Consider the following 24,030-nt stretch of genomic DNA (forward strand, 5'->3'; position numbering starts at 1 on the left):
TTGCTGGGCCACTCATCAGCTAATTTAATGCAACATCTTCTTCCCTTTTATCCATATCCCTTAGGCTACGTCCACACTACGCCGGATAAATCTGTAACTGAAGCTTTTTCTCTTCGTTTTTACTCTCCGTCCACATTAAAATGGCATTTTCGTCCCCTGAAACTGGAGCTTTTAGGAAACGCTTTCCAGGGTGGGTATTTTTGAAAACACTGTTCAGGCAGATCAGTGTGGATGGGGTAATGGGAGACTTTTGAAAACGCTGTCAGACGGCAGCGCGCTATTTCATTGTTTTCTTGAACACAACCTAACAATTTCAGAACAGACAGCAACAAAACTGATGCTAGAAGAGTTAGAAATGTACTCACCAAATACTTTGACCCATAACTTACTGAATAAATAAGTATACTCATTTCGCCCTGTTTTCTGTCCTTGCTCGTATGAAGGTGGTTTACCTATTTATGCAAGTACTTCTCTGACAATAGATGTGTAACAGCCTATTATAACATTGTATGGAAATACAAGATAACACTGATGCAGGCATGTTTTTTACTCTTAACAAGGTGCTTTATTAATGCAACCGAGTTAGCCAGTTTTTCAATGTTCGTCGTCAGCCGGGTCAATCTGTCTGTGAACTCCCTGTCGGTTGCCTCCATACACTCCAGTATTTGTTTTTTTTTACTTTTAAGTTCTCCTGCGCGAGAGCCAACAGTTGTCCATTGTTTTAAGTTTTTCTAGTCTGTAGCTACACAATCGTGCACTTTTACGCGAGATTCGACATCAAACACGTTGCTTGTTTTCGGTAGATGTGTCCTGCGGATGCGCAGGACTAGGAGATTCACCAATATCTCCGTTTCAAAGTAGATAGAGATACTTTTAAAAGCGCATAGTGTGGATGCCTATTGTTTTTACGTGAAATCGGCGTCTGCAAAATTATCCAGTCTAGTGTGGATGTATCCAAGACTTAGCAATTTAACTCTTGCAAAAAAGATCAACAATTGAGCTTCCAAAACCCTCTGTGACAGAGACTTCCAAAGGGACATAACCCCCGAGTTAAGAAATTTCTTCTAATTAGCATGCCGACTTGAAGCTTGCAACCTACATGCTGCCTGTGTTTACACTCTATCTGGGTGCACTGGTACACTAATGCTGCTGTCATCCTGTGAATGTACCTTGATTACTTGTAGCCTTGTGTTCCACTCAGATTATAATAAGGCGCTGAAACAACACATAAATGAATTTTATGCTAATGCGCAGAACAGTTAAATTAAACCCATTTAAAGTTCAGACAAAAAAATCCTCCTGGTAAAAAATTCTATTTAATCTGCTCACAACCAATTAAGGAATCCAAATCTCCTTTAAAATGTGAATGTAATGTTAAATGGAAAGTTGCCAACTGTCCTGAAAGGCAGTGGTATCTTTAAGAATACCTGAGAACAGGTCACTTACTCTGGATCCTGGTGAAAAATGCCTGAGAAAACCTGGAGGGATATAGCTGCAGTTGCATGGTGCTTATGTTGCTGGTCTAATGTGTCAAAGTCAAAGTAAATTTATTATAAGAGTACGTACCTTATAGGTCATTATATGCAACCCTGAGAGTAATTTTCTTTCAGACATTTACAGAAAAATAAAGAACTACAATAGAATTTCATGAAAAATATTCATAGACAAAGACTGACAAATAGCCAATGTGTGAAACAAGACACATTACACAAATAAAAAAATACTGAGAACATGAAGAGTCCTTGAAAGTGAGTCTGTAGGTTGTGGAAACAGTTCAGGGTTGTGGTGAGTTAAGATATCCATGCTGGTTCAGGAGCCTGATGATTGAAGTGATTCTGAACCTGGTGGTCTGGGACCTAAGACCTACCTTCTACCTGATCACAGAAGCAGGAAGACAGCCTGCCCGAGATGGTGGGAGTCCCTGGTGATGGATGCTGCTTTCTTGTGGCAGAAGACCTTATGAATATGCAGTAATGGGGGGGGGGGGGGGCGGCGAGGGCTTTGCCTGTTATGGACTGGGCTACATGCAGCACTTTCTGCAGACTTTTCTGTTCCTGAGCATTGGTGTTTCCATACCAGGCCATGATGCAGCCAGTCAGGATACTCTCCACTGTATATCTATAGAAATTTGTTAAAGTTTGGGCCATTGATCATAGAACTGTTCAGCATTCAGACAGACCACTTAGCCCATCTTGTTGGTACTGACCAATAAGCACTCTTCTGTATTAATCATATCATCCTGCATTTGGTTCATTGCCTTCTATACCTAAGAAACTCAAGTGTTCATCTCAATACATTGTAAACTCTGCCAGTTACCCAGCTTTCTCCATGCACTTTGGCCATGCAGTCCAGGTACTCACCTCATTCTGGGTGAAGAAGGTCCCCTTCGTACCATGGAGAAAAGAATTTCACTTGCATGATAGTAGCCTGGAACTTCAAGGGAATTCAATACTAATGTCAGCTCTGCTAACTAAGAAACAACTCAACTATAGTGACACAGTGGTCCAGCTATTAGGACCACTGCCTCACAATTCCAGTGAGAATGGTTCAACCCTGACCCTGAAGCTGCCTTTGTGGAGTTTGCACGTTCTCCCTGTGACTGCGTTGGTTTTCCTCTGTCTGCTTTAGTTTCCTCCCACATTCTAACGATGGTGATTTGGCCAAAACAAATTGCCGTTATTTTAACTGGGTGGCATCAGAATAATGTAGAATCAGAAACAGGTTTACTTTCACTGACATACATTCAGTGGCCATGCTGTTATCTACCTACCTAATAAATCAGCTACTGAATGAATCTTTGCAGTCTTCGGCAGCTGCAGCCCATCCACTCCAATGTTTGACATGTTCTGCATTCAGAGGTGCTCTTCTGCACAGCACTATTGTAACGTGTGGTTATATGAGTGTCTGTTGTTTTCCTGTCAGCTTAGACCAGCCTGGCCATTCTCCTCTGATCTCTCTCAATTAAGGCATTTTTGCCACAAAACTGCTGTTCACTGGATTTTTTTGTTGGCTTTTTTGCACCATTTTTGTTGTCTGGAGTGTCAGAAGCTGAGTAGAGACCTGATAGAAGTTTATAAAACTATGAAAGGCACAGTTAGAGTAGTCAATCAGAGCCTTTTGCCCATGGTAGAAATGTAAAGTACCAAGGGGCATAGCTTTCAGGTGAGAATGAGAAAGTTTAAAGGAAATGTGCAGGGCAAGTTATATCTTTACACTAAGAGTTGTAGGCGTCTGGAATGGGCCACCAGGGGTGGTGCTGGAAGCAGACATGATGGTGGCAATTAGATAGTCAGGATTATGGAGGGATATGGATCATGTGTAGGCAAAAGTAATATTTTAATTTTACATTATTGTTTGGCGCTGACATCATGGACAATAGGGTTTGCCACTGTGCTGTCCTATGTTTCATGTGCATTGAAATCACTCTCCATGTGAAGGAAGTGAAGGTGGGCTAAGCATAAACACAAGAGTTTCTGAAGAGGTACGAAATCCAGAGCAACACACACCAAATGCAGAAGGAACTCAACAAGTCTGGCAGTCTAAGGAGAGAGATAAAGTCAACGTTTCCAGCTGAGACCCTTTATAAGACTGAAAAGGAAGGGGGCAGAAATATCCACTGTTTATTCCTCTCCATTGATACTGCCTGACCTGCTGAGTACCTCCAGCACTTGTGTGTGTGTGTGTGTGTGTGTGTGTGTCTGTGCACTTGAACGTTTAGCCTGGAGACATTTCTCGCAGTGACACCCATTGCCCTGCAGATGGTGCTAGCTGTCTAAATTTCAGCAGTTATTTGGCTGCGGCACTTTGGTGCATTTCCTGATTAACCTTTTGCTGTCTGCCCTCCTGCAGTAAAACATCACAGCCCTTTGTGTCCTACCTGATTCAAGAAACAATCAGGGAACCAAAGACATGTTCAAATTGTGTGAGTCCTGGCACTGCTACTTTGACTGCAAGTGATGGTGATCAGCACTGAGGTGGCAAGATTGGCTGATGGATCCTGGGAGATCCCATTGGGAGAGCTAAGGTCTCTTGAGGGATGGACAAGATGGATATAAGAGACTTGTTTTCTCAGGCTGGAGATCACCTCCACTCTCCCACTAGGCAGAACACACAACAGCTTGAGAGGCTAGGCTCATGAGAGTGAGCTGCTATCCCAGATTCCAGCACTTGCTGTCTCTTGTATGTCCAGCTTCTATCCCGCTATTATCAGACTGTCGAATGTACTACGGATGAGCTAAAAGACGAACTTTTGATCTCTCAATCTACCTCACTGTGGCCTTTTATTTATCTACCTGCCTTGCATCAATTACTGATCATAGCACGATTCCCTTGATTACCTGTAAGGAGTTTGTTGTTTTCCCTGTGAACATGTGGCTTTACTCTAGGTGGTCTGGTTTCTTCCCACATTACAAACCCAGACGAGTTGGAGTTGGTGAGTTGTGCACATGCTACATTGGCACAGGAACTATGGTAACACTTTCTGTCTGTCCTGCACAATTGTCGCTGATTCACTTTGATGCATTTCACTGCACGTTTCGATCTTTCTGAAGGGATTGCTCCCTCTGTGATCCCCTTGTCCATCAGTTCCTCCCCATTAATCTCCCTCTTGGCGCATATCCTTGTATGCAATCAAGAAATTCTACCCTTGCCCATTCACCTTACTCTTAGCTCTATACAAGGCTCCTAACAATCCGTTCAGGTGAGGCAACACTTCTCCTATGAATCTCTTGGGGGTTCTCTATTGTATCTGGTGCTTCTAATGTGGCCTCCTGTACACTGGTGAGATCCAGTGTAAACTGGGGACTGCTTTGTCAAGCACCTCTGCCAAAAGTGGAATTTCCTGGTGGCCAACCACTTTAATCCCATCCCCATTCCAGATCCAATATGTCAGACCATGGCCTCCTCTTTTGCCATGATGAGGCCTACCTCAGAGTGGAGAAGTAACACCTCATATAGCACCTAGGTACCCTTCAACCTGATGGCACGAACATCAAATTCTCTTTCCTGTAATTTTTTCCCTTCTCTCTTCCCTCTTCTTCTATTGCCCATTCTGGCCTCTTACCTCTTCTCCTCACCTTCCTATCACCTTCCTCTGTTATCCCACCCTCTTCCCTTTCTTCCATGGTTCACTCTCCTCTTCTATTGGATTCCTTCTCCTCCAGCCCTTTACCTTTCCCACTCACCTGGCTTCATCTATCACCTTCTAACTATTCTCCTTCCCCTCCCACCTTTGTCATTTTCTGGCACCTTCCCCCTTCCTTTCCAGTCCTGTCCTGAAGAAGCGTCTCAGCCCAAAATATCAGCTGCTTATTCATTTCCATCGATGCTGTCTGACCTTCTGAGTTCCTCCAGCATTTTGTGTGCGTTGCTCTGGATTTCCAGTATCTGCAGAATCTCTTGTGTTTATAATCTCTTTAATCCCTTCCTCAGAAACACTATATTCTGAATCAGCGTCAGAATCAGTTCTCCTTCTTCAGTTTCTCCTTTATTTTCATTCTGTTTCTCCTTTTACTACTTCACCTCCATAGAATGATCTGTCTGGATAGCACATAAAATAAATCTTTCCACTATATCTCGCTGCATCTGACGGCAAGAAACCAATCAAGCAAAGAGTCGGCCATTCAGGACTGAGGTGAGAAATTTAATTACACAAATGCTGGTGGATCATTGGTGAGCCCCCATCTTTGATGGACTGGTGTTCAGCCAGTGAGCACATTCAAGGCTCGGACTGATAGACTATTGGATACTGTGGAGATTAGGTGTGCCTTGCTAGTTTTGAAGGTTTTGTCATCTGAGCCTTGTTTCAAAATTGGGAAGGAACAGCATCAGCTTTGACACTGAACGATAAAGCACTTTGGAGAACCCTCTTCTGTTTCTCATTTTATGTTCATACCTTCTTATAGAACTTCAGACATTGCTAAGCTATAACTGGAAAAGGTTTTTCTGCTGGATGAATATTACAGTGAAAGAAGACTGTCACCTTAGTTACCCCACTATTATGAATAGAATTAGAACAAAAGGTTTGCAGCATTTGAACCATCTGACCTATAATGGTATTTATGTTCCCTTTTCTCTTAACACAAAAAGCATTGGAAATCCAAAACACAAGAAGTTCTGCAGTAGCTGGAAATACAATGCAACACACACACAAAATGCTGGAGGAACTCAGTAGGTCAGGCAGCATCTGTGGAGAGGAATAAATAGTCAATGTTTTGGGGTGGGTCTGAAACATCAACAGTTTATTCTCCTCCATAGATGCTGGATGACCTGCTGAATACCTCCAAGAATTCAACAGGTTAGGCAGTATCTCTGGAAGGAAATGGGCATTTTTGTGTCAAGACCCTCCATCTGGAGTTGAAACATTGACTGTCCATTTCCATCCACTGAGTTCCTCCAGTGAATGTGTTGCTCCAGCTTCCAGCATCTGCAGTCCCTGGTGAGGGACATTTCTCTTAGTTTTCTTATGTATCCATTTGTAGGCAAGACCAACATCCTTAATTGCCCTTGAGAAGGTGGGTGACCTGCTGTTTCAAACTATTCTAGTAAAGGAATTGCCACAGTGCTGCTAAGGAGGGAGTTCCAATTTTAGACCCATTAATGGTGATTTTATATTTCCAAGTCAGCATAGTGTGTGATCAGTGGGGAACTTGCAGGTGGTGGTGTTCCCTAGTGCTCTTGCCCTTCTCAGTGGTGACGTTCTTGGATTTGGGGAGGTGCAGACAGAGAAACCTCATACTTCCCTATCTTTCACATCTAATCTCATCTCCTTTCAAATCCCTCTCTGCTCTGCAACATCAGCTTTGTTGAAGCACAGACCATATTTTCCCTGGAGTGTTCTTCAGTCAGGCATTCAATGATTAAATTCCAAGGAGCAGTCAGCATTAACAACCAAAGACAAGCTCTTCACAAGTGGCTTGGTCTTGAGCTCAATGAAACTGGTATAACACACACAAAATGTTGGAGAAACTCAGCGAGACCATTAGACATAGGAACTGAATTAAGTTAATTAGCCCATTGAGTCTGTTCCACCATTCCATTATAGCTGATTTATTATCTCTCTAAACCCTATTCTCTTGCCTTCTCCCCGTTACATTTGATGCTGTTAATAATCAAGAACTCCACTTTAAATATACTCAATGACTTAACCTCCACATCCATATGTGGCAATGAATTCCACAGATTTACCAACCTCCAGCTAAAAAAATTTCCTCCTCATCTCTGTTTTCAAGGGGCGTCTACCATCAGGACTCGATTCCCCTCCTTCGATGCTGCCTGACTTACTGAGATTTTCCACCATGTTGTGCACACGGCCAAAGATCTCCAGCATCCGCAGAATCTCTTTTATTTACAACTGGTTTGTCTTCCTCAAGCCCTGGTGATCACATGCATTGCACATGTGATTGGGTGAGTTTCTTTCTTTGTCCTTATCGTCTGAGTCTTGCCACAACGCCAGCTTTGGAATATAATTATGCAACATTTTTATGTGACATTTTAAAAGTTCATTGTTAGGAAGTATAAGGAAATTAATGTTTCACAGATATCAGCAATTAGACAGAAGTAGAGTGGAACCTGGGATTGCTCTATTCAGCAGGAGCAGTTAGATGTTTGCAACAGTCCGACAGTTTTTAATGGCTTTTTTCTGTCCCTTGATGCTGTCCTGTAAGTTATTAAATTCAGCTTCACGGTGTGCTTCGGTGAGAATTGAACTCATGACTCCTTGGTTTCATACTTGTTACGGAAGTTCCAATGAGTCTATGTAACCTCAGGAGTTAGACATTGAATTTAATTCTGCAATACATTTCAGTGGTGAATTGTAACATGCAACAGTTTGAGCTTGTGCGAGAGTTGAGTATTTGATGGCTCAGGACCTGTACTTATTAGAGTTCAGAAGAATGAAACTTATTGAATATTGAAAGGTCTAGATAGAGTGGATAGGGAAAGGATGTTTCCTATAATGGGCTGCATAGAACCAGAGGGCACAGCCTCAGAACAGAAGAATAGAGATGAAGAGGAATTTCTTTAGCCAGAGGGTGATGAATCTGTGGAATTCACTGTCACAGATAGCTTTGGAGGCCGAGCCTTGGGTATATTTAAAGCGAAGGTTGAGAGGTTCTTGAGTAGAATGATGGCAAGAGAATGGGGTTGAGAAAAATAATAAATCAGCCATGATGGAATGGCAAAACAGAGTTGATGGGCCGAATGGCCTAATTCTGCTCCTATGTTTAATAGTCTTATGGTCTTAAGGAAATTACAACTCAGTTCATTGGATAAATTTCAGTTTTCCATCCTATCACAGAGACACTGAGGTCAACTCAACTCCAGTTAAAATCACCTGAGCACAAAAATCAGAGATTAAACATGGGTTGGAGGTCTTATTCATCATTAGAATGTGCAACTGCATCAGCTGGAAAGACTCAGGATATCTAGTGGCATCTACAGAGGGAGAAGCTAAGTTAACGTTTCAGGTTGATGAACTACTAGCTTTTAAGATAAGAGATCATTGACCCAAAAAGTTAAGCTTCTTCTTGTTAGAAAAGTTCTTAAGAAATGCTATTAGTTTGATGCAATAACTTGCCTCTTTTTTGCCAGATCATCACAAAAAATGCATCATAAAGTTCAGGGTAACTATGTCCTTCTTTCAAGATTTTGTCAACACCAAATGCCAGTTTCAGAATTGTTGATTCTGACTTTCTGACTGTTCTCTAAAATCCAGTCAGAATAAACAAGTCAACATAGGGTTCCTTTATGTACCATCTTTGGGGGTAAGAGTCACAAACATATTCCAACAAAACATTAAAATTTAAGAAGTAGGAGCAGGAGAACGTTGAGCCTGCTCTTCCAGTTCATATGATCATGGCTGACCTAGGCATAGACTCAGCTCCACCTATCTGCCTTCTCCCACAACCCTTAATTTCTCTAATATTCAAGCATCTGTCTAACTATATCTTCAACATATAATGAGGCATCCTCTCCTGCTTCCTTTGGAAAAGAATTCCACAGATTCAGTAAGATTAAGATAAGATTAGCTTTAATTGTACATGTACATCAAAGCATACAGTAAATGGTATAATTTGTGTCAAACCGAATCAGTGCAGATTGAGCTGGTGGCAGCCTGGAAGTGATTGTCATGCCTCCTGCACCTACATAGCATTCTCACAACTTAATAACCCAAACCTATATGTCTTTGGAAACCCACACGGTCATGCGGAGAATGTATAAACTCCTTACAGACAGCGGTGGAAATCGAACCTCAATAATAGTGCTATGCTATCATGCCATCCGGTAAAAGCATTCCCTTCTCATCTCCATCATCTGAATGTTGAGCTATATCCTCTAGTAACAGTCTCACCTAGCAGTGGAAACAGTTTTCCTGCCCTTCTCTTATCTATCACTTTCATAATGTATATGTTTCTATAAGATCCCTTTTCATTCTTCTGAAGGATTTCATCCCAGTAACCTCATACAGATTCCTTACCACACAATCCTATTTACCTGTTTGTTCCTTATAATCTTGTTTATTTTACCTTGGTGTTTCTTCTCTTTGGAAAGCTCTGATAGGTTTTGTATCAGCCCCTTGTAGAACACAGTACAGGAGCAGGCCCTTCAGCCCATGGTGTCTGTGCTGCACATGATTCATATCCCTCATGATTCATATGATTCATATATGCACCTTGCTAAATGCCTCGAATGGATCGATCATGTCTGATTCTACTTAAAAATCTGGCAGCTTGTTCCAGACAGCTACCATCATTTTGTGTAAAAAGATGCATATCTCCATTCAATTTTCTCCCTCTCACCCTAAAGCTATTTCCTACAGTACTGGACATTTGCACTCTACAGTAAATGTTCTGGCTATCTACACTATCTATGACTCTCTATCAGGAGGATTTAACACAGCAATAAGTCCTGCTGGCCCAACAGGCCCATGCTGCTTAATTACACCTATGTGACCAATTAACCTACTAACCTATATGTCTTTGGAATGTGGGAGGAAACTGGAGCACGAGGAGGAAATCCATGCGGTCATGGGGAGCATGAGCAAGCTCCTTACACACAGCCATGGAACTGAACCTGCATCACTGGAACTGGGACGCTACCATGTTACCCATTTATTTTCCTGCAAGCTCTAGATTCCCTTTAGTCTAAACTTTATATCTGTGCTGTCAGGTCCTCAAAACAAATGGAAAAAAGTTCCCTCCATCCACCATGATTTCCTCTCACACTTACTTTCTTCAAGGAGAACAACCCTGGCTTTCTCAGTATAACCTCACAACTGGAAATGTGTGATCCTTAAGACCATTCCAGCAAAAGAGACGGTGTGTGGGCACCATGGATAACTTTCCCCAAATTATACTTAAGGAGTCACAGAATCACACAGCACAGAAACAGACCATTGCTCCAAAAATGTTGACCAAGTCATGCCTGTCCCACTTATCCAAGTTTGGCCTATATCCCTGTAAAGTTAGAGGACTGTATGAGTGTGGGGGTGTTGGGCAGAGGGACGGGGTTTGTTTTGCTACTTGGCATGGTCTGTTTTGGTGTGTTCTGTGTTGCTCTGCCATGCATTGTGGGCATGTTATGTTGGTGCTGGAAAGTCAGGCAATATTTGTGGGCTGCCCTCCAGCACATTCTTGGATGTGTTGATTGTTAATGCAAATGATGCATGTTTCAATATATATGTGATAAGTAAATCTGAATCTGATTCTGAATCTGAACTTTTCCTCTCTATGTACATTTCCACGTCTTTTAAACGGTGTTAATGTGCCTGGCTTAACCATTTCCTCATGCAGCTTATTCCTTATATGAACAATGCTCTGGGTGAAAAATCAGTCCCTCAGATTCCTATGAAATCTCTCCTCTCTCACCATGAGCCTAACCCGCTAGTTCTTGATTTTATTTCCACAAAGTCTCCAAAAAAAAAACCAGCTATTTCAGTATAACTTCAGCCTGAAGCTGAGCAGAAATAAGATGGGGGAGAGTGATATTTTAAAACCACTGAGACAAAAATAAGAAAATGAATTTGTTTGCCTAATTGTTGATGGCTTGTGCACTTCACACAAGATAATGAGGTGATTCACTTTCCGGCAGAAAGCCATGTGGCATGGAATCACTCAAACAAGAGCCTTGTGTTGAGTATACAACATGAAAGCTATCTTAAAAGGAATAGATTTAAAATAAATGGCATGTAGTAATAAACCCAAACACTATTCAAAAATGTCAAATTGGTATGTATGTATGTATTTGTATATTTAGAGAGAGATACAGTGCAGAACAGGCCCTTCCGCCTAATAAGCGGTACAGCCCAGCAAAGCACCTACCTAACACTAACCTAATCATAGGACAGTTTACAATGACCAATTAACCTACTAACCAGTACATCTTTGGACTGTGGGTAGAAACTAGAGCACTGGGAGAGACCTCCATGGCTCACGAGGAGAATGTAGAAACTTCTTACAGACGGTGCCAAAATTGAACTCCAAACTTTAGAATGTCCTGAGCTGGAATAGCATCGCGCAAGCTGTGATCTAGATTGGAGAAAGGAAAGCATATTCTGTTGGAATGTGTTTTCCACTTTGCTTACTTGCTCCTTCAGGAGATCTCTGCAGACCTAAACCAATTTTCATATACTTTCCATTCAATCAACTTCTACTAAACACATGTGGAATTAGATTGGAATCAGCTTGAGTGTTAAGAATAATGTCCACTGACAGCTTGCCTTGTACGCTTAGTACTTCCAATGAATTAGCTGGCATTTTTCTAAACCACACTTTACCTAGGGATTTGTCCCTGCATTGACCTTTACTTTAACATTCACAAGACTTTGGATGTTTGAAGTATAAAAGCATCTTAGAAACTCAAGAGAGGGCTTCGGCCTACGCACAACACACAATTCTCACTCTATTCTATTTGGAAACCAAGCCGAGGATTTTTATATATTTCCACAATATAGTTTTGCTCCCTGTAAGCATTATGAGTACAGTGTGTACATTCACACTGGTGTATAGTTATGTTAAATTTTATACTATAAAATACCTTCCTGGCTTGTATGGTGGAGATATGTATTCTAAGGCACCTACAGCATCATTTTTCAGGACATTTGGAAGCACTTTATAACCAATAATGTGTTACATGGGGAACACAGCACCTCTCATATGCTAAAAGGTGAACTCTTGCTCTCCCAGTCTACTTCATGGTGTCCCTTTGCACTGTGTTTGTCTACCTGCTGTGCAATTTCTTTGTAACTGCAACACTATATTCTGCATTCTGAGATATGCTGCGGCTCTATAAAACCCCCAGTTAGACCACTCCTGGAGTATCGTGTTCGGTTCCAGTTTCCTCATTATAATAAGGATGTTGAAGCCTTCGGGAGACTGCAGAGGAGATTTACCGGGACGCTGCTGAGATTAGAGAGCATGTTTTATGGGGATAGATTGAGTGAGCTGGGGCTTTTCTCTTTGTAAAGATGGCGGATGTGAGGTGATTTGATTGAGGTGTAGATGATGCTAAGAGTACTCGATAGTGTGGACAGCCACGGACCTTTTCCCAGGGTGGAAAGGACTAATATGAGGGGGCATTCCTTTAAGGTGTTTGGATGGAAAGCTTGGGGGTATGTCAGTGGTGTGGTAGGTGTGTGGAACATGCAGCCAGGAGTGGTGGTAGAGGCAGATACATTAGGGACTTTTAAGATACCCTTAGAAAGAAACTTGGTTGAAAACAAATAAAGGGTTATGTGGGGGGGAAGGGCTAGATTGACCTTGGAGTAGGTTAAAGGGTCGGCAAAACATTGTGGGCTGAAGGGCCTGTATTGTACTGTACTGTTCTTTATTCTATATTTTACATTTCTCATTGGTGTACTTATGTAAAAAAATTATCTGTCTTGATAGCACACACACAAAAGCTTTTCAGTGCATAAAACCATAAGACATAGGAGCAGAATTAGGCTATTCAGTCCATTCAGTCCGCTCTGCCATTTGTTTATGGCTGATGATTTTTCACCCCATTCTCCTGCTTTCTCTCCAAAACCTTTAACCCCTTTACCAATCAAGAGACTATCAATCTCTAGCTTAAGTACACCCAATGATTTAACCTCCACAGCCCTCTGTGGCAACAAATTCCACAGATTCACCACCCACTGGCTGAAAGAATTCCTCCTCATCTCAGTTCTAAAGGGACATCTCTTTGCTCCGAGGCTGTGCCCTCAGATCCTGCACTCTCCTACTAAACAGAAACATCCTCTCCACATTGGCTTTTTTATCACATGTACTGAGCGCATAGACATCATACCGCCAGATTACCTTCCCTCAACCAAGTTGGCTTTTGCAACCTCACGGGAGTTTCATGACTCCAGTCTTTTGCAATTGACCTAACCTGCTGACACTTTCCAGCATGTTCTTGCTTCTGAATTAGACAAAATAGATCTTCAAATTACTTACCCCTTATTTTTAAGTCTAAAACAAAATATTGCAGATATTAAACATCTGATAAAAAGTGATGAAAATACTTAGCAAGCTGTAGGCAGAGTGAACCGCACTGGAACCGCATATGAGAATGTGGCAAGCGCGTACGCAGCTGATTAAGTGGTGAATCGATATACCCACTACACACGGAGGGCTTTCTCTTTCTGTGTTGGCTTTTGAGTGTACATGTTTTCATCTCGGTGTGCCCAGTTCACAGCTCCCACAATGTAAGTTGCCCAGCGTGTACAATTGCTAATGTGACCCAGTAAAATGTTTTATCCTTCTGTTCCATGTCATTCTTGCTGTACATGGATGTAACCCTGAGAAAGAATGTTGATGTTGTATGTCAATAACCTTCCATCAAAACAGCCGATAGGTCATTAAACTGGAAGTGTTAATTCTACTTCTCTCTCCACAGATGTTGCCTGAATTGCTGGCACTTTTATCTAGCACTTTCTGTTTTTTGTTTCACTTTTGGACTAGATTGAAGATCTTTAACTTGGGCGAAATGGAGAAAAAAGTGGAATAACCTCCTACTGCAGCGGAAGCTTTAATAATCCTTGGAAAAGCAAGAGGCTTACTTTGAAGTTTTCATGATTGAGGACTGGTAGTGAAAAGTTTAGCTAGTTAACTATGATCCTATTAAATGGTGAAGCAGGTACGACAAGCCTTCTCTGGTTTCAATGAGCTTGAGGAGATTTGGTACATCACCAAAGATTCTCATAAATTTCTAAAGATGTACTTAGGGGAGCATTCTTACTGGTTGCATCACCACCCGCTATGGGGTGCCGCTGAACACGATCGGAAAAAGCTGCATGAGCACTGGCCTCCCTTGCATCGAGACATCTTCAAAAGGCAATGCCACAGAAAGGTGGTATTCATCATTAAGGACTCTCATCACCCAGGACATGCCCTCTTCTCATTACTACCATCAGAGAGGAGGTACAGGCACCTTAAAACATACGCTCAAAAATCTTAGGAACAACTTCTTCTCCTCCACTGTCAGATTTCAGAATGGACAATGAAGATTTCCTATTTTTGCTCTCTTTGTATTACTTTTTTGCTTTTTTAAATATATATTTATTATAATTTATAGTATATTTTATGTATTGCAATGTACTGCTGCCACCAAACAACAATTTCACAACATGTCAATGATAATAAACCTGATATTTTTATCCTGATTCTATTTCTTATCATCTATTTTCTTTAATAGAAATATAATACAGGAAGAAGACACCAGGCAGAAGCTTTGGGTACTCATATAAAGCACCATTTAAATTCAGAAACCATTCATTGAGTAAGTTGGGTTAACAGTGAGAATACTTAGCTGACCTGGGAGCACATGTCACATTTAATTAAGAGGCAGATGTTGTCAGGACTAATTTTCCACTAGATTGACTCTGTCAAAATGCACTTGCACTGGAGGACCAGGACAAGCTGTGAGTAAGAGATTCGAGAGCACGTGGTCACAAAGGTTTGTGTTTAGTCATGAGGGAAAGGGAGCTGTGAAACAAAATTAAACATTTTCCACAGTTGCACTTCTAAAATCAATTCAAAACTTTTAGAATCAGGTATTATAAAGTGTTGCTTAACAAAAGTGAGTTGTTGCTAGGCAACAAAGGCCAGTGTATCTATATCTGTGATCTTTTCTCTCCAACGATTCCCATTCAATGGTAACAGCAACATTGAGATAACATGATGTATGGAACTTTTTCTACTGCACTATATATCGGTAAATTAGTTTTATTATTGGGTGTGTGTGTGTGAAGTTCTTTGCACCAATCTTATGGTGATTGCTCATCATACCACATGTCTTGGGCATCTAAAACCTGGCAGAGCCCATCCTTCTCCAGGTTTTTTGGAACCTGCTGGATTCGAACTCGGGAGCGTTCGCTCCGAAGTCCGGCGCTGATGCCACTACACCACCAGCCAGCCTAAGGTGGACAATGAAGAAGTTCCTGATGCAATGTTTCAATCTGAACATCGACTATAAGACCTTAACACCATAAGACAGAATTAGGCCATTCAGACTACCGAGTCTCCTTCACCGTTCTATCATAGCTGATTTATTATCCCCCTCATCCCCATTCTCTTGACTTCTACCTGTAACCTTTGACACCCTTTCTAATCAAGAGCCAATCAACCTCCGCTTTAAATATCCCCAGTGAGTTGGTCTCCACAGCCATCTGTAGCAATGAGTTCTACAGCTTCACCACCCTCCGGCTAAGGAATTCCTTAGTATTTCTGTTCTATAGGGACGTACTTCTATTCTGAGGCTGTACCCTCTGGTTCCAGACTCCCCCACAGCCTTTCTACATCCACTCTGCCTAGGCCTTTTGATATTGAATAGGTTTCAGAGATCTCACCTCATTCTTTTAACGAGAATTGGACAATTACTTTCCTCACACAGATACTGCTTGACTCTAGCAGAGTGTTTGTTGCTCTGGATTCCAGCATCTGCAGTCTCTTGTCTTTCCATGACCTGACCTGAATTTGGCATCAATCCTTATTTCTTGCTTATTCGCTATAGCTGTGATACTGCAGAAATCTAAAGATCTGGATAATATTCCATGAATCCATCTCTACAGTACTCTGCCATACAGAATGGCAAAGGTTCACAATCTCATGAGAGAAGGAATTGTGTCTCAGTCCAACACGGTGACTCCTTATCCTGTGATGATGTTTCCTGACTTGCTGAGTTCCTCCAGCATTTTATGTGTTGACCACGAGAACCCTTGTATCAAGTGGTTTGCTTGGTCAGTTCAGAGGGCAATTAAAAGCCAATTATACTGGTGGGTCTGGAGTCACAGATTCCATACACCATTCTATATTTCTTTACAATATTCACTTATTGGCCACATTATTAGGTACACCTGTACACCTGCATGTTAATGCAAATATCTAATTAGCTTATCATGTGACAACAACTCAATGCATAAAAGTATGCAGTCATACTCAGTTGTGGTCAGACCAAACATCAGAGAGGGGAATAAATGTGATCTAAATGATTTTGACTGTGGATGATTGTTGGTGCCTGACGGGATGGTTTGAGTATCTCAGAAACTGCTGACCTTGTGGGATTTTCATGCACAACAGTTTCCAGAGTTTTCAGAGAATAGTGTGAAAGACAAAAAAAAATCTGGTGAGCAGCACTTCTGTGGAATAAAACACTTTGATAACGGAGAGGTCACAAGAGAATGGCCAGACTGGTTCAGACTAACAGTAACTCAAATAACCATATGTTACAACAGTGGTGGGCAGAGGAGCAGCTCTGAACGCAGAGCACAATGAACTTCAAGTGGTTGGGCTACAGCAACAGACAACCACAAACATTGTCAAGTCAAGTTTATTGTCATTTAACTATATACATGTATATAACATATATAACTATATAATGTATGTAAATAGACTGGAGATAAGGTTTCTCTGAACCAGGATGTAAAGTGCAGTAGTACACATAACACAAAATAAGTTAAGAAGGTAGGATAAAATCTGCATAAATAACAAACTAAAGTGCATAAATTAAAAATTGTAAGGTACAGAAGAAATTAACCAGTGACACTTCGAATACAATGAAGCAGGGAGTTCAGACACATCATGGCCTGAGGGACGAAACTGTTTGCCATGCTGACCGTTCTTGTTTTTATACATCAGGGTCTCCTGCCTGATGGTAGAAAGTCAAAGATGGTGCTGGATGTACAGGTGGGATCCTTGATAATGCTATGGGCCCTGGGTATGCAGCGCTCTTGATAGAAGTCCCCGATGGATGGCAGGGAGACTCCTATGACGGTCTTCTTTAGGGACTTCTGGTCCGATGTTTGACTGTTCCCATACCGAATGGAGGTGCAGCTTGTCAGGACGCTCTCAAATTGCCCACTTTATTAGGTATTGGAGTTAGAGCAGTCCTGTTTCTAATGATCTTTTCCCTGTGATCTGTTCTCCCCACATTCCAATCAATGACCCCCCTTCCTCCCCCACCCCGCCCTTAAGATTATACCACTCAAGCACATACTAATGGCAACTAACACAAGCCAATTGAACCCTGACTTTGGAAGGAATCTAGAGCACCGGGAGAGAACCCATCCAGCCACAGGGAAAACGTTCAAACTCCCCACACACAGCAGCAGAGTTCAAGACTGAACACAGGAACTGTGAGGCGACAGTTCTACAGCCGTGTTACTGTATGCCATCATAATAATTTTGCATTTATCTCATATAGTCGTGGGCTATATGGCTGGTCTTAGCACATTCCCATCAGTCCGTTTTCCAATGTGCATACATGAACATTAACAACTCCAGATGCTCTCTCTCTCTCTCTCTCACACACACACACACACACACACTCACACTCACACTCAACTAGGAGTAATTTATAGTATGACCAAAACTTTTTTAGAATGTGTGAGGAAACCCAGAACACACGGGCTGCTGGTTGATGAACCAAATAACTTCTATGACGACCTCCATTGACTCAGTCCACACTTTGCGCTGGCTCAGGGAAGCAGCCATCATAATCCAGAATCCCTCCCACCCTGGTCATTCTCTCATCACTCCCCCCATCAGGCAGAAGAGACAAAAGCCTGAAAACACATACCCCCAAGCTCAAGGAAAGTTTCCATCCTGCTGTTAGAAGGCTCATCGCTCCTATTCAGTAAACAATACACAGCCTTCAGAGTACAGATTAGGCTCAGGAAAAGCTTGCATCCTACTGTTCCCAGAATTCTGAATGGAGGTCTCATGTACTAAATGTGTGAAAATGCTTTTTAAATCTACCTCCTCATGGCCCTTACACTTTATTTGTCTACCTGCATTGCATTTTCTCTGTAATTGTAACACTACATTTTGCATTTTTTTTTCTTTGTAATACTTCAGTGTATATGTGCATGGAATGACCTGCCTGGATGGTGTGCAAATAAAAGGTTGTAATCCTACTGTATCTCGGTACATGTGATAATAATAAACCAATTACCAATTAGTATCCTGGCCAGCATTATCAATGTCAATTTTTAATTCAACTTTTAGTTAGTTAATTAACTTCAGAGTTTCCAGACTGGCTACTGGCTACTAATCCAGTTATCTAACCACAATGCTACCACGTCCTTGTTACAGAGTCTGACAGGAGGCACAATAGATTGAAACCTTGATTCCTGGCTGATAAAATAATCTGGAAATACTCAAAGCTGAATGTTGTGCATGGTCAAGATGATTGAGATACCACAGGGTTGTCATCTTCTATTGAATCATTATAACAAAGAATGAAGCTGAGAAAAAAGAGCCAGGAAATGATTGCATCGCTGTGTATTTAAATCACTTTGTCATAATATTCTTAATGCTTGAAAGAGTGTTCTATCAATTTATGCTACGTGATTCTTTTGGATTCTGATTTTCCCCAAAATAACGCTAGTCATAGTATCTTCGTGTTAGGTTTTAAAATATGCTACTTTCAAGAGCCAGAGTGCATTGCAGCCTCTATTATCACACTTTGCCCGACTCCCTTCACTCTCTGACATTGCTACAAACAACAGCTCACAAGGCTTCTGGTTAATGTGGCCTTTGAATTCACAAGGTGCAGGAGGGGCTTACTCTTGAGACGAATGTCCCCAGCTCTCACACTTAATCAACACATCCTGTCAGGCAAATATCTTGGTGTGATGGATGGGCTGAGGTTCAGTAGAATCCTTCAGTAGAATCTTCTGTTGATAACATTGATGATACAGTTGTAAGTTATGGTGTCCACAGATTTGATACATGATTTTTGGTTCCAGCCGGCATTCATTACCTAGCAGTCTGCAAGTAAAAAACAAACTTCAAGGTCTTTAGCTATCGAGAGGTTTGTTTGTAGTCAAATCTCCCCCTGATTGTTGGTTGCTATTATGGCTGACACTCAATATACCCACGACAATGAAAGATTACAGGCTTATGCATTACAATGATGCCAAACATATGGCTTGGAGTATGAGAACTGCCAATGTAGTGCCTGATAATTGTGGTGGGATTTGATGTTCTCAGTTGTACTGCTGATGAATGAAGGAATCACACTGAAGTGTCATTGGAACATAGGGATTGGAGAAGGGACAGTAAGGTGGTTGTCTGGGGAGGAAGTATAGAACTAAAATGCAATGGATGTTGCTTTAATTGTGTTTTTCAATTCTCACATTTCTCTACAGTTGCAATACACTGTTATCAATGTACCACAGCTCTGAGGGGCCGAAGGGTGCGGGGTAGCCCCCTCCTTTGTGAGAATCGCAGGATCGCTATTGATTTGGGTCAGGAGACCCAGGAAATGAGAGAGAGACGTGCGAAATGTCTTAACCCCCTCGGCGATATAAAAGCTACGGGAAACGGCCATTGTCTCTTGGAGACGGACTTGTGTATTACAATACTGTGCTACGTGGAAGTCCTCAGGCAAAGTGGGCTGGTTGAGGGAGGGATTGCATCATTCCAACCTGATTGACATCTGAGACCCTGTGAGTCAGGATAAAAGAGGGTCTGTCTGTAACAACAGCCCCTCAGACACACCAGAAGAAACGCTAGCGATCCCATAATAGCGGAAGCCAATGGGAGGAGGCCATGTGTGTTCGGTTCCATTTGCCCCGGAGCCGGTGGCTTTTACCATGGAAGAACGACTTTTAGCTAACAACGGAGAAACCAACTCCCAACGATTCTTGAAGGGTTGACATCATAAAAGGACTGGGCAAGTTTTAACCCGTCTTCCTCTCAAACCAAAACGCTTCAGCTTGAACGAACTAACAGTGACTTTCATATTTCCATCGGACAATACATTAACCCCTAGAAAACGATAGAGCTATTTCTTATTGATTATTATTATACCCGCGCTTTTACATTTAGTATTGATGACGTATATTATCTGTATGTTTGCATTGATATTATTTTGTGTATTTTTATCAATAAATATTGTTAAAATAGTACCATCAGACTTCAACGGACCTCTCTATCTTTGCTGGTAAGTGACCCAGTTACGGGCTACGCAACCCCACACACACACACACACTGAATGGTCACTTTATTATATGCCTTCTTTGCCTAATAAAGTGGCCACTGAATGTAAGTACATGGTTTTCTGCTGCGGTAGACCACCACTTCAAGGCTTAGCATGTTGTGCAACAATTATTCCACAGCCAAAGTCACTTAGATCACATTTCTTTCCGATTGTGATGTTGGTCTGAACCTCTTGACCATCCATGTCTGCATGCTTTTATACATTGAGTTGCTGCCGCATGATTGACTGATTAGACATTTGCATTAATGAGCAGCTATACCTAATAAAGTGGCCACTGAGTGTATATTTTATATCACATATATATATAGGCTTGGCCCAACAACTCTAAACTGTCTCTCAGATCAATCTCCTGTTTAGTACCCTGGAAACACTCTCCCACAAAAGCCAAATCGGAGACACTGCAGTTACCTGCAAATAACTCAATTCTGTTAAAAATAAAATATCAAAGGATTCTTCCTGCTGCAGGTGGTGTTGGTGAAGAGTTTAATTTCTGGGTGGGTTGCAATATGCTTTTAAAGCATCTAATGTATTCTCTAGGGTCTCAATTGAGAGCTTTATGGTCTGCTACAGTGCTCTACCCCCGTGGCCAATGGAATATCATAGCATCTTTCCTTTTGTTTGTTCTGGGTTAGCTTGCATCAAGCAGATCAAACATAGTGCAAAGTTTTCTCTACACTGTAGTTTCTTAGAACATGTTAATTTCCAGGAACTCGGACATATTTATTTACTCAAAGCACATCATTTAATTTTGCTGTATCTTGTTGAATATCCATGTGTTATTTTAACCAGTAGAGATTCTGAATTCAGATTCAGGCATGGTGTCTAGATCTTATAGTTTCACAAACGTAGGTAGCATCTGTGGAATGGAAATAAACAGTTCATGTTTTGGCTTGAGACCCTTCACTCATAAGTCCTGATGAAGACTCTTGTCCCAAGACATCCACCAGTATCTAGATGAGCAGTTTTAGCACTAAGGCATTAACTACAATAGTTAGTGTATTCATTCCAACTTGATACTCATGGATATAACTGGCTGAAGACCAGTTTCCAGCTATATGATTTGCTGACTCTATATCTCTATATCATGATTCCTTAAGGAAGCTATTGATCGTACATATTGTTCAACCTTCCATTGCCATTGAAGGAGATAATTCCAAAGGCTCAAAACCCTCTGCATAAAGAAAGCAGAGTCAGAATCAGGCTTATTATCATGGACTTATGTAGTTGTTTGTTACTTGTTGTTCTGCGGCAGCAGTACAGTGTAAGCCATAAAAACTTACTAAAAAATAAATAATTAGTGCAAATAAGGAATAGTGAGGTAGTGTTCATAGGTTTGTGTGCCATCAGGAAATCTGACGATGGAGGTGAAGAAGCTGTTCTTAAAACATTGAATTTGTCTTCAGGCCCCCGTACCTCCTTCTTGGTGGTAGTAATGAGTAGAAGGCATTTCTTGGATGGTGAAGGTCCTTCATGATAGATGCTGCCTTCTTGAGACACTGCCTTTAGAAGATGTCCTTAATAGTGGGGATGTTTGTGACCATGGTGGGGAGCTGGTGAGTCTACAACCCCTGTAGCCTCTGTATGTTGGAACCTCCATCACTAGGCAGTGATGCAACCTGTCTGAATGCTCTCCATGATACACGTGCAGAAATTTGCCAATCTTTGCTGACTCAGGCTCCTAATAAAGTCTCCTAAAGATCTCTCCACATCTCAGTCCCTTACACTTATAAAATCTTCCCCCCCCCACCCCCCACCACCCTCCACCACAGTCTTCTAGACTGCACCAAGAAGTGGCCTCTTGACAAACACACCCCAAAAGTTCCCTAAGATGAGGCTGGCCATTTTGAGTGACCTGGTGCATGCTCGAAGGACAGATATGACAGATTAGAAAAGAGTTAAAAGCTGTGGTTGGGATTTTGCAGACAATTCTAGACAGCTGCATTCTTTGCAGAAAGTAATTGGACTAAAACCTCAGGTGTCTGAAGACCCTGGTGACATCCCATTGCAAAAATCCACCATAGATCTGAATGAGCGATAGCACTGAGGCCTTGACCTTCATCATAACAAGAATAAATGCTGTTCAAAACTTCATCTGCTGGTATCAAGCATCTTGCTGACAACTGCAGATGGAATCAGCTGGCAATCAGATAACCTTTACAGTGGTGGGAGCTCATTTCCAAGAAAAGAGAGAAAAAGACAAAGAGAAGCACATAAACCCAAATGATATCATCGGAATGCAAATGAAAATGTTGAAGGTAAGCTTTATCAATGCAAATGAAAAACCTCATCTCCATAAGAAGCATCACGAGTTTAACTGACAGCTGACAATTTCTGGCGTAACCTTTCGATTTGACTGCAAACAGTATTAAAAATTCATATTGCCTTTTAAAAAAACATTGTTACACTGCCTCCTCTTCATTTTTTTTTCTTTTCAAACTGCTGAATCTTTCAAGAAAAAGAGCTTATCAAAGCAGCAACAGGCAAAATAATAAAAAAGAACAGATAATAAATCTTTGTTGCAAAAACAGGTGTGCTTTAATTTCATTTTACAGATACGGGCTTTATTGGTAAGGCCAGCATTTATTCCCCATCCATAATTATCCTTGAGAAGGTGGCAGTGAGTCACCTATTTGGATTTTTGCAGTCCTTCTGGTGTTTGGCAGAGTGTTCCAGTACTTATAGTAATGATATGTCCAAGTTAGGATGTGTGACTTAGAGAGGAAATTTTAAGATGATGTTAGCCCTCTGCACTTGTTCCCTTCAGCAATTACCAGAATATCTCCAACAGTACCTATGCTTTGGAGGTGCTTTTGAAGATGTCTTGGAAATGACTGCTGTACAGTTCTTTAAATGGTCCCACAGAATGTCAATCAAGTGCTGTACTTTCATTTCAAGTGGTTTTTCTTTGGTTTTCATCAGTGTGTTATTAATTAGTAGCATCACAATTAAATGTCGGAAGATTTGTCCTTGTCATGAATTTCAGTGGAATCTTTGTGGCTCCCACCCTCCATCACCTGCTATCGCAGAAGACCATCTTCTGTTCGACTCTGTTAGTTTCTATTTGTCCTATTGTCCATCAATGGTTTCTGTGTGGGAGACTGTGTTAAGGTTGAACCCCACTACCACCATAAACGTGTGCCCAGTTGGAGATAGTTTGATGTTTATTTCATGGACTTTCACAACCACTTAACATTCATTCTGTTAGTATGACTTATCCCAGCAGTACTGATAGAATGCTTTTGTTCCAGATTGATTTAATTACTTAAATCCACCAGCTGTACACTAGCTGCCAATCAGTTACTCTGTGAAGTGTTTTGCCAGGTCAGGTTCAAAGCTTATCATCTGCCTCAGTTCTTTTGGTTGCTGGACCAATGACTAAACTGCAAACTTCTATACATTACAAGAGGAAAACGACAGTGTATAAAATATTCTGAAGGTAATGACACCAGCTACAAAACTTATAGGCAGGCAGTGTCTATGACCAAAATGTCGACTTTGCATTTCCCTTCATAAATGCTGCCTAACCCATTGAGTTCCTCAAGCTTTTTA

At 41.4% G+C, this 24,030-nt stretch overlaps 1 protein-coding gene across 39 annotated transcripts in view; it reads right to left on the reverse strand.

The window, feature by feature from the left end:
* LOC132379214 (CUGBP Elav-like family member 4) overlaps positions 1 to 24,030 on the reverse strand; it is an 816,081-nt gene that overhangs the window by 81,578 nt on the left and 710,473 nt on the right. For 9 of the 39 annotated variants that reach the window (XM_059946907.1, XM_059946921.1, XM_059946904.1 and 6 more), the window contains exon 5: positions 19,537 to 19,550. The exons of the other annotated variants lie outside the window; for them this stretch is intronic. In XM_059946907.1, the coding sequence (XP_059802890.1) occupies positions 19,537 to 19,550 (14 nt within the window). The remainder of the gene's footprint in view (positions 1 to 19,536; positions 19,551 to 24,030) is intronic. 39 annotated transcript variants of the gene reach the window in all.

This window comes from Hypanus sabinus, chromosome 21 (genome assembly GCF_030144855.1).
Source record: "Hypanus sabinus isolate sHypSab1 chromosome 21, sHypSab1.hap1, whole genome shotgun sequence".
In the NCBI taxonomy this organism is placed as follows: domain Eukaryota; kingdom Metazoa; phylum Chordata; class Chondrichthyes; order Myliobatiformes; family Dasyatidae; genus Hypanus; species Hypanus sabinus.